The sequence below is a fragment of the Parasteatoda tepidariorum genome, chromosome 2 (assembly GCF_982258835.1).
Source record: "Parasteatoda tepidariorum strain Cologne lab strain chromosome 2, Ptep-v5.0, whole genome shotgun sequence".
NCBI classification, from domain to species: domain Eukaryota; kingdom Metazoa; phylum Arthropoda; class Arachnida; order Araneae; family Theridiidae; genus Parasteatoda; species Parasteatoda tepidariorum.
The window spans coordinates 73,168,361-73,189,091 of NC_141756.1; the positions used below are offsets into that span (position 1 = coordinate 73,168,361).

The 20,731-nt window shown below is 29.3% G+C and overlaps 1 protein-coding gene across 1 annotated transcript in view; it reads right to left on the reverse strand.

Moving 5' to 3' along the window:
- The window catches only part of LOC107453573 (neuroligin-4, X-linked-like), a 48,781-nt gene that overhangs the window by 5,723 nt on the left and 22,327 nt on the right, over nucleotides 1-20,731 (reverse strand). The window contains exons 2-8 of the mRNA XM_087157523.1: nucleotides 19,148-19,297; nucleotides 17,852-18,037; nucleotides 16,605-17,035; nucleotides 14,907-15,310; nucleotides 8,156-8,271; nucleotides 4,303-4,754; nucleotides 2,075-2,402 (exon numbers count right to left, since the gene is read on the reverse strand). Of these exons, the coding sequence (XP_087013649.1) occupies nucleotides 2,106-2,402; nucleotides 4,303-4,754; nucleotides 8,156-8,271; nucleotides 14,907-15,310; nucleotides 16,605-17,035; nucleotides 17,852-18,037; nucleotides 19,148-19,297 (2,036 nt within the window). The 3' untranslated portion in view covers nucleotides 2,075-2,105. The remainder of the gene's footprint in view (nucleotides 1-2,074; nucleotides 2,403-4,302; nucleotides 4,755-8,155; nucleotides 8,272-14,906; nucleotides 15,311-16,604; nucleotides 17,036-17,851; nucleotides 18,038-19,147; nucleotides 19,298-20,731) is intronic.

Consider the following 20,731-nt stretch of genomic DNA (forward strand, 5'->3'; position numbering starts at 1 on the left):
AACAAAGTATTTATTTGCATCCTCCAAACGCGCCGTTAAGTATTAATTACTGAATCCCTTATCATGACATGTTTCATCACGATATTTACATTTTTGTCGAATAAACATAAAACATGTCCAGATATTTTTTTTAAAGAAAATGTCATGCGGGCATCCGGAGGGCCGATTTGTTGGCCACTTTTCCAGGGACACCACATTAGGTGGGCCAACGTTGCTCCCAGACTAAGGACAGATAGTATTGAGAATGAAACAACATCCATGCCTTGTCCGGGATTCGAACCCAGGTACTTCTCCGATGCATGGTCAGTTCCCTGTCCCCTACACACGCCGATCAGCAGTACGAATAAGTAAGATGTAAGAATGAAATCACTGTTATTTGCATAATGTAAGTTGCGTCTTATGAATCAGCTTTATTTTTAATTGTATGAATTTAAACCTCAGTTAGGTGAAATTCGGCACATTTAAAAGCTGGTGACCCGAAGCTTCACTATAAAAATTCAAAATAAAAAGTAATATTTTTAAAAACCACGTTTTAGTAGTGGAGAATAATAATTAAGAAAAAAATTGAAAAACGAAAAACGTGGGGCGCATGAAATACATAACAGTAATGTTATATTAGTGTGTGTATGTGTGCTCTTGAGAATATGTGTATGTATATCAGTAATTGTAATTGTATCTGAATGTGGATGTGGAATATGCTTTTGTATATGCATATGTATGTGGATGTATATGTGGCTGTGCATGTGTATGAGTAAGAAAATGTGTATGTGTATATGTACTGTTATGTATTTCATGCGCCCCACGTTTTTCGTTTTTCAATTTTTTTCTTAATTATTATTCTCTACTACTAAAACGTGGTTTTTAAAAATATTACTTTTTATTTTGAATTTTTTTATTTTGAAGTTTTTTGTTTTAAACTATGATTTTTTTAATTTTTAATTTTTATTTTATATTTTTAAAAAATTATTATTTTTTAATTATTATTCTTCACTACAAAAAACGTGGTTTTTTAAAAAATATATATTTTTATTTAGATTATTTTTCTTGGTCAAGAGTAGTTAAAACTACTACAAGACCACTACTAAAGTAATAGAACTTTTATTTTAAATTAGGGATACAAAAAAATCTTTATAGAAAAACAATACCTTTACGACTTTCATTAGTTTTATGCTGATGACAACCAAAACATTCTGGAAATGAATGAGGAAAAACTGGATCCTACCACGTGATTTTTCAGCCAATAAAAATACTCCGACAACAAAAATATTTTCACCTGACACGTAATAATTTGAAATAATGGAATCGACAACAAAAGACAATCTCGAAAAAAAAATTTTTAAATTTTAATTTTATTTTACTTTGCATGTCTTTTTTCTCTTCATTTTCATGCATTGTCATCCAATTCTGAACTGTGTGCCAAATTTGAAGTTTGTAGCTAGTCGGAAAGTTAGCTTAAAATCGATTACAAAATTCCACCCGGACAGACATACACGAAGGCAAGTTTATATAAACGTGGTAATAAAATACATTTTTTTAGAGAAACAAAATAAGATTTTAATATTTAAAAACTATCAAACAAAAATGTGTCAAAAACTATTATTTTTTAAACTCTAAATCTTTTTATTTAATTTTTTAATATTTAATGTTTTAAAATCCTTTTTTGAAATCTAACGAATTTTGAAAGACAACACTTGCAAATTTCATCAGACCATAAAACTGATTTTTGCGTTTTAATATCACTTTCTTCTCTACAGATAAAAAAATAATTACTTTTTGTAAATTCTAAACACAGATTTTAATTTAAATTTCAACATCAATTCTCAAAATTCGATGTTGATTTTTTCACTTTCGAGTATTTTCTACTTAATAAAACGTCGTGCATTATTGAAAATTAATATATACTATGTCATAACTTGTCAGCACATAGTTGCAATTATACGTTTATTTTTTATTCTTTTTCATTTTTATCTATATCATCATATTATTTTATCATATGCAGAAAGTAATGCGTTTCTAAAAATTAAAATAAAGAAAGTAAATTAAAGTAAATAAAATAATAAACAAAAATCTGTACCCTGAGTTTATTCCGTAATTTGTTCCATGGACTATTCCGGCGAAATGGTCGACATCTTATTTTGTCCAGGAAGATCACAAAATATAGTTGGTGGATCCACAAATGTCACAGTTTTTATTTTCGCTGTTTTAGTTATCTTTGCTAAGTCTGTTTCCGATGTATTGCTCATCTGAATCTTGCTCTCAGTGATCTCAACTAAATCGAACATGGATTGTTCTTTAATGGATTGGAGAGATTCAACATGATGTAAAATTAAAGTTGTGGGGGATTCCCTTAAAAGATATGGCTTTTGAAATGGACGATCTTCAATGGAATCCCTACGCTCCTCCTAGAATGGAATAAGTAATTTAAAAATATGCATTTTAAATTATTATTATTAAAAAGATCTTCAATGGAATCCTTACGTTACTCCTAAAATGGAATAAAGTATTTCAAAAATATGCATTTTAAATCATTATAATTAAAAAGAATTATTATAGAACATGAAAATATAAAGACGATAGGGTGATGGATGGGACATTATAGGTCAACATTAGAGAATTTGGGTATCGGCTAGTGGCCAGTTGTTGCATTTTGCACAGTGTCCACTTTTCGCAAGTTTAAAATTTTAAGCAATTCAAAAAATCTGTTGATATATATAATGTATAAATTATCATTTAAGACATTTCTCAAAATATGGTAAACATTACAAGGATCTCTTCTAAAATAAAAAATGTTTAAGAAACAAGGGCGAAATTAAGCAATGTTCAGAGTATTAAAAGATATTCATAATTCTGTATTTATTTTTTAGAAAAAAAGGCACATTGGGTGTATCTTTGACTAGAAAAGGGGCTATCGGATACTGACTAATCGTTTTTTAGTGGCCATTTGTTATATTTTGTCACCTTGTGGCAGTTGGTGACCACTAATTTTTGCCCTATTTTGGAAATCATGAAAAATATAAAGTAAAACTGATTTAATTGCAATCCTCAGGAAAAGAAGAAAAGAAAAAGCAAATTGAAGATTGTTAAAAAATCGTAAGAAGTGAAGCTGTTAACCATTAATCGGAAGAGATGGAAAATGATGACATTGACCTTATTTTTCAAGCTGACCTGATGAATTATTCGTAAATAAAATACTTATTAAGTTGTATAATTTAATTAGGCTTTTAAAAATTTAGCTCTAAATTAGGGACACAGGTTTGCTTAGATTTGAAAAGAAAGTTCTTTATATATAAGGATAGTTTTAATTTGAAAGGTTGTTGTAAAAATAAAGCACAGTTTTAGATATTTCAAATCGTATTCAACTTTAACTTTTCGAAAATTGGGTACAATCTAAATATGATGCTAAGTCGTATCATATTATCCAGGAATATTATCCTTCGTTAAATCGATTACATAATACTTCGATTAACTTTACCGAAACACGTTTAAGTTTAACCATTAATATAATATGGAGTATTATGTAACCATTCTTAAGTAAACCTTTCCTTAAGTAACATTTAATACCTTTTTAAACTAGGCAAATTTATGGCAGAAATTCTTCTAATAAGATTCAGCATTAATTCAATTTTTCAGAGAGTATAACTATATTCTTTAATTCTTTTTTATTTCTGTTTTAAATATAATGCATTCATTCATCATTCGTATACTAGTGGAGCAGTACAGCAAACTAATTCCCAAAGTCTTAAAAAACCAGCCCATTAATTATTTTTTGAAGGAAAAAACTTCAAATATTATTTATTAGCTCCAGTTACGTTAACCACTTAGAATTATTTATCTCTCATCTAGCTCATGGCAGCATACAAAAGTGAAAAATGTCAGCATATATTAATAATAATGAAGATACTTAGGAAAGCGTTATTGTTTCTCCGAACAATACTAACGGTTAAAGAGTTGCATAGCGCAAGAGTTGCATAGTGGTAGTTTTCCGACAAATCGTAGCATCGCTTTGGGAAGAAAAAAGTTTAACATAAAGCAAACACTATGTAAAATCTCTCTAATTTTGTAAAGTTGCATAAACTGAGAAATAGAATACAATATTAAATCTTGTAATAATAATAATAAATAACCTAATAAAAATTTATGAATATATTTAGAATATATTTTTAAATAAATTCAACTATCGCAAACTTTGCATAATAATTTGAAATAATTTACATAATTTTTTTTAAAAGTCAAACTCATTTTAGTCAACTATTCTCTCTCTGAACACAAAATATAGGTTATAATGCTAAAAAATATGCTTACCTCTTGTATAGCTCTTTGTATTTTCCTCGCCATTTTTATTTTATACTTCTGATAGTATATCCCTGCAAACAGTACTGCATTGAGAACTAATAAAGAGCATCCAACAGCAATTGTTATTCCTAGAGCTGATAAATAGACTCCTCCATCCAGTCCAAAGACAGAAATATCGGTGGAATTCATGGTCGGATAATAGCTTTGATCTGTCTTATTATTATCAACCGCCGTTTCATTAAATATCGGCTTTTCATCAAAAGTTGGCATGCTCGAATGCTGGATGATATTTATATAGAGATCACGAACATTTCCATCATAAGAAGATCGATTATGATGTTCGTGAAGCATATGGTGTTGATCTTTTGTGTAGGTATCTGGAGTGTCCAGTGCTGGTATTAAATTCAGCCAATAAGAGAGCTTGTGCGCATTGTAGTGATCCTTTATTTTGGGTCTCAATGCTATGGAAAGAATATAAAATAAATACAAAGCTGTGAAAAGAATACAGGGGGTCATGTGTTGGCCATACATTATTAGAATCATTGTTAAAAGTAATAGCATGTACTGTAAAAAGTTCCGGATTGAATTACGACTCAAAATACCGGCACTTTGGGTGCATCATCTGTAAAATTCATTTTTGAAACACGTAAAATCCATTGGTAAAATGTCATACTGTGATTTTTACAGTAATTTTCATTTAAGATCATTCAGTGATTTCAAAGGTAATTATTACTGTATAATTTACGGTATGCATTATTACCGTATAAATTTCTGGTAAATTACGGTTTTTTGTCCGGTAAAAAAGGATTTTACGGTAAAAAAGCACTTTGTACTGGAATTTGATCTGGAATGTTTTGCAATGTACAATAAAGTATTTTTGATTGATATTTAAAGGAGAAAAACAAAAGCGCCATTAAAGTACAATGAATCACTCAAAAATTTATTTGATTAAAGAATTGAAAGACGATTGCTAGAAAGATTTTCAAGTTTCATCCGACAATCAAATGGTTTATGATGTCGCCTTTAAAGTTTACTCACCTGGATTCGATTGATTTTAAAATCATTTTTGTTTCTTTTCTCGTTTTGATATTAATCTGTAATTTCTAATTTGTATAGTTTCTTACTTAATTTTTTTAACAAGGATTGATTGAAAAATAACGTATTAAGTGTGGTCATTATGGAATTCCATGTATAAGAGCAGATATAATGTATACTACCCTTAAAACATTTGTAATAAATATTATTGACAGAAAAATAATTATAAGCATGCATTACAAACTCCCTTCGTTTCCATACCAACAGAGCAAGCTAACCATTTAAAAATGTAGTATGTATGAAAATAGAAAAACATAGTCACAAGTTGCAGTAAACTGACACTTACTAAGGAATAACCAATACTTAGAACCTCAAAATAAATCTAGATAATAATCAGAAATAGATCTAGATAAACTATAAAAATTCATAATAAAATAATAAGAATAATATTTAGCATTTTATAATTAAAAACAAAGAAAAATTTAAAAATCATAGAGAAAGGATTAGGAATTAAAATTAGCGAAAAGGATCTAGCATAACTCTTTAAAAAAGCTTATTTTGATTTTTGTTTAAATTTAAAGCTTTTGGTGTTATTATCAACTGTTTATTTTCCAAAATAAATTTTATTTGTTTAGTTACAGAGCATTTTCTAAACCTGAAATAAAGTCATATAATCTTTGACAATCTTCTAAATGTTCTGTTATAAAATAATATCAGTGCAAGTAAAATAATGGTTTTTATATTCAAGTGACAAAAAACTATTTTCGGACTATTTTTAAATTTATTTCTTCTTATTTCACTTTCACAACATCATTTAAAAAAAATAATTGTTCAAGGAAAAAAACAGATTGTTTTTAAATTAAAGGTTGAATACATTATCTGCAAACGATTAGACAAAAAGCAAACGATACGTAATTGCATTTTACAATATCTCAAATATTTCTTCAATAAAAGGAAAAAGAAAATTACCTTAGAGAAAAATTCAAATATAGAAGAAAAAAGAAAGTTAGGTATTTATTTCTCTTACCTTAATATGAAATATTAGTGAAACATTCTAAATGGAGAAATAATAGCCTTACAAAAAGTGCTGAAATTTAAAAGAATAATGGGAAAATAAATACTTTTGGGTGCTGCTTAAGTGACAAAAGAAGTGTTACGACGGGAGTTTTCCAAATCGTGGATCTTTTAGAAATTCACTTAGTTTACGAAAGTGGCTTTTGTGTCTTATTTTTATATGAAGAAAGAAAATGGGAATTTGAAGAATTTGTGAATGAGTAGAAACAGAAGATTTTGAAGAAATTTAACAATTCGAAATGTTCGTTATTTGAAATGCATAACATGTGTGTCAAAATAAATTGGATTTATAATCAATCACAAATGTAAAGCTAAATTTTAAAGCATTGTAAGATTTTTCTTTAAAAAAATTAGTTTTCGATTGCCTCTGCAATAAATATTTGGCTCCATTTGATTATCTTAAAATAACTTAAAATAATTGAATATCGAACGAAAAAACAAATAAGGATTACTATTTTAAAAATCAAATACGAATTCGAAAAATTAGAGTTCCTTTAGAATAGGCATTCTTACTTAAATTTCAACACAAGGCAGATTTTTCTAATTTTTAGCAGTGCTCAAAACAGAATTTTAAGAGTTACATTTATTGTTCGAAATGATTTAAAGTTCAATATTCTACCATGAGTGTTCCGACGTTATTTTGAGTCCAGCGATTTTCGCTCTAATTGATTTGAATTTTTTTACCATGACTGCTCCAACAGTAATTTGAGCCCAGTAATTGTTATTCTAATTGATTTAAATCTTATTTTCAAACTGAATAAATAGTTTTTATGCTATCACTCAAAGACAGTGCGATAAAATAACCAGATTTTACCACATTTACTAAATTTTATCACAAATAATACCATAATTTATTGTTAATTTTACCGCACTCATTATCAAAGAGCTTTTGTTGAAAATACAGAGTTTTTTGGTATTCCTATAGAGCCAGAAACATAGTAAATTCAGCCGTATTCTTGTAGTTTTGATCGCTTTTTTTCTCAGAGCAAGTGCCCCATCACATTACTATAACTAGAAACTTTAACTAACTAGATTTTTCCAATTAAAATTCAAAAAAATTAAAGGAAATCGATAAAGTGAATAACACCCGTATTCACCACGCCGTGTTAAATTCAAGAGTAACTCGGGGATCGGAATATCCACGGTTCTGAGTTACTCTCGGATTAACCCTCGCTTTTTATTCTCCAACCGTTTTCAACAGAGGATTTCACAACTCGAGCTTAACACTTGCATGAAATATAACGAGGCCTTTGATTGGGCAAGGTAAAACCATGTGACTTTGTATATAATATAAACACGTGCATCGTGCATAAACAAATTAGCGTGAGTATCGCTAATTTAAGTGGAGAGGTTTTAAGGAACGATATCTTTCAAAAAAGTCTATTTCATCTAACTCTTCTAGGTCATTATTTCTGATAGTTGGGACATATCTTTCCCTTCTTTCAACAGTTTCAAGAAATTCAAGATCTTCAGGCTCAAACGCAGCGATAGAATCCTCCATCTTTTTTGTTTACAAGCTCCTCGCCAATAGGTTACCCTCCGATAACACGGCAAAAACGGAGGGTTACCCGGAGAGTCAGAACTGTCGATGAAATTTGCGAGTTTGGCGAAATTTCGGCTGGAGAATAACGTTTCGCACTAAACTCGTGATTTTACTCTTACTCATAGATTACCCGGAGGTAATCCGTGTTGGTGAATACGGACGTAAAAGGAAATAACTATGTATTTTAATTAGTTCATGATAGCTTCTTACATATGCTTAGGAACTTCTGGTGACTGGATGTGAATTCAGGCCATATGACTCTCTCAAATCGTCCTCTACTCATATCTATATTAATATCACCTATTTTGGAACTAAAGTTTGGATCTCTGCAATAGTAAAAAAAGGGTATTAAAGGTAAGATAACACACACGACAGAGGAAAAAATATGTCAAATTTGAAGAAAATATGACAGTAAGAAAATATTAAGATTAAAATAACACGGCAAGTTAAAATACGAATATAACTTCAAGAGAAAATATTTATTTGCATATTAATTATTAATAGATTAGTATCTTTACTAATAATCTCAAGCACTAAAAGGCAAATTAGTTATGCATATTACGAAATATATATTTTTTAAATACCTCTTTATTAATAGTCAATGGGTAAAATAAAGATAATTTTTAGAATTAAAAGAGAAATTGGGGAAGAGGAAAAAATATGTCAAATTTGAAGAAAACATGACAGTAAAAAAGATATTAAGATTAAAATAACACGGCATATTAAAATATGAATGTAACTTCAAGAAAAAAGATTAATTTGCACATTAATTAGTAATAAATTAGTTTCTTTACTAATAATCTCAAGCACTAAAAGGCAAATTAGTTATGCATATTACGAAATATATATTTTTTAAATACCTCTTTATTAATAATCAATGGGTAAAATAAAGATAATTTTTAGAATTAAAAGAGAAATTCGGGAAGAGGAAAAAATATGTCAAATTTGAAGAAAACATGACAGTAAAAAAGATATTAAGATTAAAATAACACGGCATATTAAAATATGAATGTGACTTCAAGAAAAAAGATTAATTTGCACATTAATTAGTAATAAATTAGTTTCCTTACTAATAATCTCAAGCACTAAAAGGCAATTAGTTATGCATATTACGAAATATATATTTTTTAAATACCTCTTTATTAATTGTCAATTGATTAAATAACGATAATTGTGAGAATTTAAAAAAAAAATCAGGTGAATTAAAAAGTACAAAATACAGTACTAAAACTATACTTTCTTCCACATATTTTTTAAGTAACTTTTTTCTAAAAAACTACATAATTTAAAAAAATAACTTCCCAAAAATTTATTATTTAAATATAAAGTTATATTTCATTACTTAGAAGCTGCATTACAAAGGCTCAAATGAATATTTAATTTTTAACTGCATAATATCTACGAAAAAACAAATGAGAGAATGAATCGCATACTGCAAGTTATGATTGAATCCATAATTTTAAATCTTAGTTTAAATTTCTCTTATTTGTATTCCATCAAGTCAGTTACTTTCAAAGTATTTGATACTTACTTATTCAATTTTCTTTTAAAGTAATTGCAGAATTTGGAAAATAAGTTTACAATTAGGAACTTAGAATTGAACTGAAATAGAACGTAATGCTATTTAGAACGTAATGCTAAAATGAACTGTTTTATAGACTTCTTAAAAAAATGATTTTCTAGATTTTTTTTTCAGCCTTCAGCTCCTTTTTGTTGCTTTCCAAATTCAACCAGGCTTTAGCATACACTACGACCGCTCTATTTAACTGTGATCTCTCACGTTTCGTAGCGTTTTTTATCACTTATTTAATTATTTGTGATTGGTTCTGGAAATCATTTTGCCTTTTTGATTAAAAAAAACTTTTCATACTTTGTATATTAAGGGTGGTCTTTAAGAAACACCCAGTCGTAATGGGCTTTATATACACTAAGCTCTTGAATTTTTAATCATTTGGGTCGTATATGAACCCTTAGCCACCAAAACTAATGGCTCTATCATATGTGTCTAATCTTAGCCTCCAAAGAAAAGAAATGCTTATTGTATTGAACTGCACTGCTACGATAACTGATTTATTCTATAGACCCCGGATGTCTCAGAAATAAAGACGCTGAACTCTTATTGCGGGGAACTGGAGTTCTAACCTCAGTAGCGACTTGAAAACCATCCAGCTTCAGATCGATGGGTATCACATTACCACATTCATACAGTTGATCACGTAATCCAGGAGCTAAAAAATGCTTATTGTTCTGAACAGTAAAGTCATGATGACTGATTTATTATATTGAATCGGTATGTCGCAGTGATAAAGGCACTGAACTCTTATTGCGGGGAACTGGAGTTCTAACCTCAGTAGCGACTTGAAAACCACCCAACTTCGGATTGATTGATGGGTCCACATTCATGCTGTTGATCACGTAATTCAGGAGCTAGAAAAATGCTTATTGCATTGAACAGTATTGCTACAATAACTGATTTATTCTATTGAGCATGGGATGTCTCAATAATAAAGGCACTGAACTATCATTGCGGTGAACTGGAGTTCTATCCTCAGCAGCAGCTTGAAAACCATCCAGTTTCAGTTCGATGGGTACCCCATTACCACATTCATGCCGTTGACCACGTAATTCTGGAATCATAACCTTCATGAATCCCTTGGTTCATAGCGCGAATACTTAACAATAATGCTTAGGTTGATAGGATCTTGAGATATATAAAATCCAAAACAATATATTACAGTTCACGTTTACGTGTATTAAAATTGTAAAAATTTTTCACAGATTTCTTTCGTCATTAGTGTGAATATTAATTATTGTGCCGTCCTATAAAAATTACTAAAAATATGTGAAATTTATGTAACTTCATACGACTGTTAGAAACTTTTATATTTTAGAGTGTAAATTTATTTAATTAATTAATGTATTTTTTATACCTGGTTTTTTGTCAATACATAACTTGAAATTAGAAATTTCTGAAAAATTCGGAAGACATTGGCATATTCGGTAGCGTCTGAAAAATAAATTTAAAAAAACATGATAACGCCTAAAGCTGTTTTTGACATGTCTTTTCTTTTTCGTTGGTTATCCTTAACGATCGCAACATTTGCTGAGTTTTAAAGAAGGATATTTTTTTTGTTTCGCTGATATATTTATTGATATCAACTTTGAAAAATATTTTTATATATATTCAGGAAAAAAAACTGTTGTCATCAACACGCTGAGTTGAATCACAAATGAGGTTGAAAAACTGATTTCTGGAACTTTCTCAGAGTTCGTCATTTTTTCACTGATAACATTTGTGTATATTTTTTTTCTTCAAAATTCTTCGATGATAAGACATTTTTTTTTATAAATATAATAAAAAATATTGTGATAATGCATTTTTTCTCCATTTTCAAGTAGTCTTGATATTTTGATCACCTGTTATTAAATAAACATTTGAAGAGCATTAACACAACAAAAGAAATGAAAAAAATATTAACTTCTGATAAAAACTTTAGTATTCAAGTTATTAAGTAAAACTTCATTTCTTATTTTCAATCAATTTAAAACTACTTTATGGGTTATCAAAATGTTCAAAGAAATACTTGATTTCGTGAGTTGCTTAATTAAGTTAACTGAAATCTAAATTAACTTTTATTTCTACCCAATTTAATTAAATAGAAAAATACTCACATTTCTATAGAAAGAATTATATAGGGGATTACTGACAAAAAAAGTAATCTTTTTTTTTCAAAACTAATTTATTCACTTTTGTTTAGTGCAATTAATTTCTTACTGTTAATGTATAGTAAAAAATAATTTAATTAACTAAGTTCGAAATTTAAAATTAATTTAACACCATTTAGTGCGATAATTAAATCCCATTTTCTTTTCTTCGCAGATATTAGAATGCACGCATGATATAGAACTCGATTTACAAATAGAATTTTAATGCCAAAAAGGGAATTTCTTCTAAATAGATTTAAATTAGGAAATTGATTAATGAATAGTTTATTTTCTTTATTTATTTATACTTGTTTGAATTTTTATACCGTTTTATTCTTCCGACATTTTATTTAAGCCTTCTTTTTTATACCATATTTTTATTTATACCTTCAAAGCCGTGAATATATTTCGTATCTTCAAGTTAAAAATCCCCCTTATGATTGTACTTTTTTTTTTATCTGCATCTGGATTTACATTTAATTTTCGTTATTTAAGTTGAAACATATCGATACGATTTCTCATTTTTATTTACATCTTTTCTAGACTTGGATTTTAATTTATTATCTAATCAAGGAATGAAAATTACTTACTCAAATTCAGAAAAGGACAAAAAAGGAAAATAACATTTAAAATAATAAGTCAATATGGAAAAGCGGTAAAAGCAGCTAAAATCAAATTTGCCTTATTTCAATAATTTAGATAGTTAGGAAAACAAATCAAGCAGAAAGCGAAAAATATTTAAAGATATGTATGTTAGCAAAACAACACTTCATCAGGGGACACATTGTTTGCCAACATGAGACAACAAAGAAAGAAGAGATTTTAAGTTTAATTATTTATAATAATAAAACAATTTTCTTTCAGGTATTGGGAATTTCAAAATTACATTGGAGAATAATATTTTTTCTTTCAATTACTGTAATTATAATTTTTTAATTGAAAGTATTTTAAAGACGTTCAAATAATTCGGCCGATATTGAAACAAGGATTAATAGGTCTATGTGGTGAAGTATAAGATTTTTTGTTCCTGAAGCTCATAGATGGCAGCACTTTCCTTAAATTTTTACTTATTGAAAGTTTTTGCTTTATTTTTTAAAATTTTTGAAGGAGGTCAGCACTTGAATATATTTCTAAAGATTTTTTTTAAATATTTGGTAATTTATATTTTATTTTGATTTGGTTTTTCGAACTAACATTATCTTTATTTATTTTTCTAATATAAGGGCATTTCATTATTATGTCTTTCTCTGTGTCCTTTTGAATTGTGTTTGTATGTAATTAATTTTTCATTGCATTTATATTTCAATTTTTGATTTTTTAATTGCTTTTGCTTATTTAGCTTATCCATTATGGGGCCTTAGTCAGTTTTTGGTACTACCACTGACAACAGAAAGGCTCCTGTATGTTGGGAGACAGTGTGTCCCCTGATTAAATGGTATTTTGCTAACATTCATATCTCTAAATATTCCTCGTTTACTTCATGATTTGTGTTTCCAACTTTCTAAATTATTTTATTTTATTAATCATAATTATTTTGTTAAGTTATATCAGTTGAATTAGGTTGAGAACTATGCTAATCCGATTACACCGCGTAACTATTAAAATATTTAGTTCTTGTTTGTTCGTAATATTGTGCGCAAAGAGTTTACTGTAATCACCAGTTGACTTGACTATATCATTCTGAGGTTACATTAAATTGAACGGCCTGTTAAACATAACTATCTTTCTTAACTTGTTGCAAAAGGACTTTTTTAATTTATTTATACCAGTATCAATTTTTATACCTTCTTATTTATGTCTTCTTTTTATTTATACCTTTTATTTATACCGTCTTTTTATTTAAACCTTCAAAGCCATGAATTTTATTCATACCTCGCCGATATGATACTCGACGATATGATTTCACATTTACTATTCATATATGCTCTAGCTTTACGTTAAATTTTAGTTGAGTATTTAATTTAGAATATACCGATGTAATTTCTCATTTTTATTTGCATCTTTTCTAAACTTAAATTTTATTTTAAAAATCTTAGTAAATTTCTTCAAGTTAAAATTCAATAGAATTATATTGAGAACTGTGTTAATAAAAATAACACTGTGCAAATGTTAAAATGTGAAGTTCTCGTTTGATCATAATATTGTGCTGAATAAATTTACTGTTTCACAGTTCAGCAGTACGTATCATAGATTATCAGTATCGCAATTAACCAGTACATATCTATGGATCCTGCAATGGACTGATTGTAAGAAAATGGGTCTCAATTGAACACCGAAGTTAAGCATCATTGGCTGAGCTCATCAAGCAGGTGGGTGACCACTTTGATCAGCCTGCGTAGAGACCAAGGGTGCGTGGTATCGGTCATCGTTAAACTGTTCTACCGTAAAGTGCTCAACTTCACACGCAGGTTATTGGACTACCAAAGCGGAGGAGCCATTCCATTTGCAGTGTATCAAAATTGTGATGGCATGTGTTCAGATTATCCTCAGGGATGTTTACCAAACTGTCTCCAATAGCCCATTGTGCAGCTCTAGTGTGACGCAAATAAAGTACGTGCCTACCACATGTCTAGGGTTAGATTAAAATGGATAGAAAGTAAAACGTAGCTATCTTTCTGAACTTGTTGGAAAGTAAATCTGTAGCAATCGCGGTTCCTTTGGTAGCACCATTTGACATTTACCATCCGTTCAGCACACGAAGAAAGAAATTCTTGTTAAGTTACCGTACTGTATGATAATGAGTTTTCAAAATTTTTGTTCTTATTACCATACATTTCACGAAAAATACTAAACTGAAAAATAAATTTAACCGAATAAATGGTTTTTATGCCACGCACTAAAGTATCATGATAAAATTACCGAATTTTACCGCATTTCCCAAATTTTATCATATATTATAACACCATATTTGCATGAATTTTACCAAAATCCTTAATAAAATGCTTCAATAAGAATTATCGAGTATTTTTTGTAATTTCATGGAGCGAAACACCGCAAATTTTACCATATTCCGGTAGTTTTGATCATAGTTTTTCTTTTTTTTCATTTTTTCGCAGTGCGAGAATGAACAGTAAAATGCCGCAAATATACAAACTATTATAGTGCACGTGAAGATGAAAATATAAACTTTGTTACTTTTAAACTGAGGCTATTTTATTTTACACTATCAATTTAATACTTTTCCTATCTTTTTTTGTCCATATACTTAACATAACATGTTACTTAAACTAAAAGTTTAAGAAAAATAGCACCATACCCATATTTAACAAAATTTGTCCATCTCATAATGGTCATTTCTGCCAAAGATACTTCCTCAGCTGTAAAATTAGTAGAAAAATGAGCAAGAGATCCCACTAAAGGAGCTCCAAAAATGTACGCCAACTCTTCTCCTGTGACGCAACCTAGTCTTGATAAATAATCTCCTTCTTCTGTTTGATGAGCAAATACATAGAAAAACGTCTTTTTCGGTAAGAAAAACAAAGTCTTATAGAGTGAGGAGCTGGCTGTAGATTTTGGATTGCTGTGAAAAATTCCCATTTTGATAATAGGTGAAACAACTGTAGCGTCACTCAAAGCTTCAACAGCACTTCTAAATATGTCAGTGCCATGATGGTGTGGCATGGACCAGTCCATGTATTCATTAATAATGGTCAAGAAAATCTAAAATTTAGGAAAAAAAATAGAGTAAGAAAATAAACTAAAAATAAAAATAACAGAAATAAGTTTTTATTTTATTTAAAATTAATGAGTATGATGGTTGTGTTAGTTCTTTTACATTGTATTTTATTACTACCAGTTATTTTCTGTTGTTGTTGCTTCTAATGTCACTAGGACAAGCCAAACTCGCCAGTCGTTTGAAAATTAAATTATCTTTTCTTTTGTTTGACAAAAGAGCACCACAATGCTGATAAAGCGTCTTAGCTCAGAACCCCATTAATTGCAGCACCATTCAGCTCCATCATGCAGCACCACTCATTCGTGAGGCCACCTCCTCAATTTAGACGTAGATCTGAAGGGGGAAGGAATATTTTCCAGATCCCTGTACCCATTGTACTGTTAGGCGACCGATTACATGACCTTCGATTCCATAGATTTTTTGAACACTTTATATTGTATTATTCTCAAACCACTGGGCTACCACGGCCCTAGTTATGTTCCGTATAGAATAATAGAATGTTCTACCCATAATATTGGCAGTTAACTTTTATTTCTAGAATATAAATTTGCTTTTTATCGTACTTGAGAAAACAAATTCTGTTTAAAATGTAATAAATCTCTTTTAAATAATTTAACAAACATCAGAAAAAAAAACTTAGGAAAAGCATATGTTTTTCATTTTTATACTTTATTTCATTTCAAATTAGTAAATTAAAAACTAATAGGAAATGATTTTTTTAATGAACTTCATTCAATAAAAATATCCCTTTTTTTAAGCAGTATATTTTTTCTTATTTTTTTCCAATAAAGTTGATGCATTAAAGTGTACTATTTTTGTGAAAATATATGTGAGATTTAAGTGAATAAACAACGTGCTTTATGTGAACCATAATATTCCATTTCAAATATTTAGCGTTAGAATAGATTTCTTACTAATAAAATTGTAATTCAGAATTAGTTCCGGTCTATATATTCTTGAAAATAGTTACTGCGTGTGGAATTTATTTTCCATCTGAAAGTTAAGTACTAAGTATTTACATAAAACAGAAATTTGCTTCAGTATTTCTGGGAACAATATTACTAACAAATATTTCAAATTTGCTTAAAAGGAATTATTATTACTCCCTTGCGTCATTTTATGTAGCTGAAGCAGTTAAGAAGAATTGTAAAACTTTAAAAGTATACAAATTTCGTATGCAGTTTGGAATACCCATTTATTGTCACTGCATTAAAATATAAAACAGTAACACACAATGGAAAGCATATGATTTATATGAGTGCATTTTATATAAATTACCTGATGTAAATGATACGTATATAGATTCCTGACTAGTGTCCTTAAAATCCTGTCTCTTCTGTGAAAAGTGATTCCTCTGAGTTCTTCAGATGATGAGAACGTGAAATAAGATTCTACTTTAGTTACACCAAATATCAAATCATAACTGAGAAAGAGCTCTGGCTTTGACTGCATTAGATATAGGGGATCACGTGTTATAACGATTCCATCAATTGTTGGTCCGAAGGCACTTAAATGGTCTGGGTATGGCATCATGACTGACATAATGTCTTCCAGACTTCTTTTCCGAAGGCACTCGATGAGAGCCATGCTCTCGTGTATTGGACAGAGAAGATATTTGGCAAGTCTTTGAGTATGAGCAATTGCATCTTTTGCAATAGCCCATGGACACAAGGCGGAACCACTTTGGAGAATTGCTCTATGGAACAGACCTAAAAGAAAAATTAATCAAATATTATACACAATGGCTTATTTTAAATCTAAGAGAATATTCCTTACTTATTTTTTCAATCTGCTATGTTTTGAATACAATACAGTTATGAATACAGTATAGTGAGAAAAAAATCCTGCATAATTTTTGATTTAATTATCTCATTTTCGCTTACCAGACTCAATTTTAATGGTTTGAGGGCCTGATCTCAAAAGTTGAAAAAGAAAATGAAATAATTTTTTTAACTTGTAATGTGCATTAGTTATAATGAAAATAAAGAGATTTCGAATTATACAAACTTTCTCCAACACTAATCCATTATTGACACAATATTAAAAAATAATAATTACGCATTTTAGTAAATAAAGATTACAGTTCTTTAGTATGCATTATTCTAGCTTTTGATGATTAAATTATCACTTTTATTTGAAGTATGGATTTGTCTACTAACATGTTAAGGAAATTGGCTACTTTGAATTATTTTCATAAAACCTGTCCAAAAAAGGAAGGAATCAAGAATCGTAATATTATTATTATTATTATTAATAATAATATATAATAATAATATATAATAATAATATATAATCGTAATAGCAATAATAATATATAATAATAATATGTAATAATAATATATAATAATAATATATAATAATAATATATAATCGTAATAGCAATAATAATTATTATTTTCCAAGTCAGTGGTAAAGTAGCATTGCTTTATGTTTGACCACTTTTCGAATTGAAAACCGTAAATATCAAATAAATCATTTCTCGCAATGGGCAATTTATACATCGTTACCCCTTTATTTTCTTTTACCTTTCGCCATGGGTGAAAGCATAAGTAAATTAATACAGGCAGCTCCATGTCCTTGTCCAAATGCTGTGACGTTATTCGGATCTCCGCCGAACTCAGCAATATTATCTTGTACCCAATGTAAAGCAGCTACTTGGTCCATTAAACCATAATTTCCCCTTGCAGAACGATCAAGAGCTGGTAAAAAACCTGAAAGAGAGCAAATAATATGCATAGTAAATAGTTTGTTTCTGAATATTGAAATTTGATATTGGTAAATTCTATTTTCTACAACTAAATTTTTTCAGTTAATATTCCTAATGCACAAAAAAAAGTTATTTGAACTAAAATTTAAATTCCCTTGGGAATTAAAATAACTTGAAACTTTCAATTATTTTTTCAATTTTATTATTCACTTTCAACAAATGTTCAATTTTTTTTATTATGACTTTTATGAAACGCGTCACTACAAGTATCAAGCATACAATTAATAGGGACGATAAATATCATTCTTACTCTGTTCATGAAATTTATTATTGCCTGAAATGAATTTCTAGTAGCTATTGCTGCCTTGTCTATATCAGTGCTAAATATCTCCAAAAGTTCGGAGGGTGAGTTAGGCTAGTTCTGGCGTCTGTATAAGATGTCCTCTAGTGGTGAGCCTAGTTGTTGTTATACATCCCCAAGATCAGCAGGGCTAAATCAGGTCCATGATTTTGTGCACCCTAAAAATGTCCAATAACATCACAGGATTGTTCGATATATCTAGTCTCGTAAGCCACAGGCAAGCAAGGTTGTTGTCAGGGGACTCCTGTTCATTATAACACATGGCGCAGGTATCAAACCACCTGGTACCACCTGAATATTTTAAAGATCTGAAGTGACCACTGTAACTAGTGACACGCGAGTGGGCAGAGTTTAAATAGTGTAGCCAGAATAGCCTAGCAGTCGAAAAGATGTTCTGGTGTTAATTGGATTAGTGGGCAAGATCTGCATATGGATTAGTATCCGGTGCTCTTGTCTGGAGATATCTTCATATCCTTGAAGTGTCGTGTTCGAAGTCTTGCTGTTATGGATAATAGGTTTCTAGAATAGTTAGGGTATGGAATGGAAAGTTTTTTAAAAGATTTCTAGAAAAGTTTGCACTTTGCATGTCTAGTCTATAGCTAATGTGATTTGTAAATGTACATTTACAAAACACATTAGCTGTTACGTATTTCTGATCTAGTCTATAATCCTTATTAAAGGTGCCTAGTCGTCTAACAATTGTAGTTAGCAGTAAAAATAATTCATAAAATATTTATGAAGCATATTACCAACCCAAAATTCCTAGCCTGTAATTGATGGTAACTACAATAACATTTCCATAGCTGGATAGAACACGCCCATCGTAGGGATTCCCGGCATTCCACTCGTAGGACTCTCCGTGTATGTAAACCATGACTGGCAATTGCAGAATTTGTCTTCCAACTGAAAGAAATAGCAATTTATCAAGCATTTAAATTTGTATGCATTGCCTACATTAATAGAAAATTCATTTTACAGTAAGTCCTCTACTAAACAAAGTAATTACGAATGGACTTACTTCCGTTAATCAAAATACTCGTATAATTGAAGCAATTTCGCATTTCAATTAATTTTCTTTGCTAAACTCTAAAAATCAAAGAATATTTTTAGTAATAGAGCTCAACAGTATAAGTAGTTAAAATAAAATTTAAATTCTGCTTAGCCCTACATTTAATTGCTACATAGTTTCTCTATTGAATAAACAATTTGTGACGCACCGCGTGGCATCTAATTCTGTTCCGTTATTAGCTGTCTTACTTCGAATTTGATTCTCGCAGCATTTTTTTTGTGCAGGTTACATAAAACACTTCTTTTTTGAGTTAGTGAATTGTCAACATAAATTACATATTTAATAAAAACAGTTATAAAACAATGAACATTATAACTTACATATGCCTTCTGCAAAACCGGAGCAAAGAGCGTTACTTGCTACTCGCATAAATTGATAAATTCAATGCTATCATGCAATGAAAAAGAGTCAGCAAGGAATACAAAGGAGTATTGGGATAGTCTCATGTATAGAAGATTAATGATATCATACGACATTGCGATATTTAACGATATTATGATATATTATTATAATTTATGATACATTGATTGTTCAATATGCTACTGTAATTCCAAAATAAATACACTGGTACGAAAGAAAAATTGCTCTTTTTTTTAATGGTTATAGAAATAGACGCAACAACTAAAAGTTTATAAGAAAAAACTTATTGTTTGCACACTTACCATATAATGTCACGAAAATATTAAATAAAATGGTCCTTAAATATTAAGATGTAAGCATTTTAATATTTGGAGTGGTAGGCTTGAGAGGCACCTTTTCAAGGCAAAGGGGTAGAAGTAGTTTAACAATCTAGGTTCTTGCCTGGTTCGATAATTGTGCACGAAAAGCTATAGATCCACGTATTCAGTTAATGAACCAAAACCTGAAAATAGCATAATCGGGAACAGCTATTCGTTTCTGTGGTGATTACCATCAGGGAGAAGTTTTTTTTTTTTAGATTCTTCTTCTGAAATCTTAAAAAAAATCTTATAAAGTTTTTCATTTTATGCTACCTTAGTAGCTTTTATAGCGTATTAAATAACATATTCTGTAGAAATCACGAACTATCAATTTTCTGACTGTTGAGGTAATTTGGTTTTAAATAAAACTGTGAGTAAAACAGGAATGATTTTTCCATTATCAATCTTTAGCTATTTCCCGATCTATCAGTGTTTAATTATGAACCACAATAAATATTCCTAGTCAATTACTTATTTTTATTTTGTTTCGAAAAGTGAGTGTTCTGCAATAACAACATTGTTTAGAATGAGGAAAAAAATCATTATACA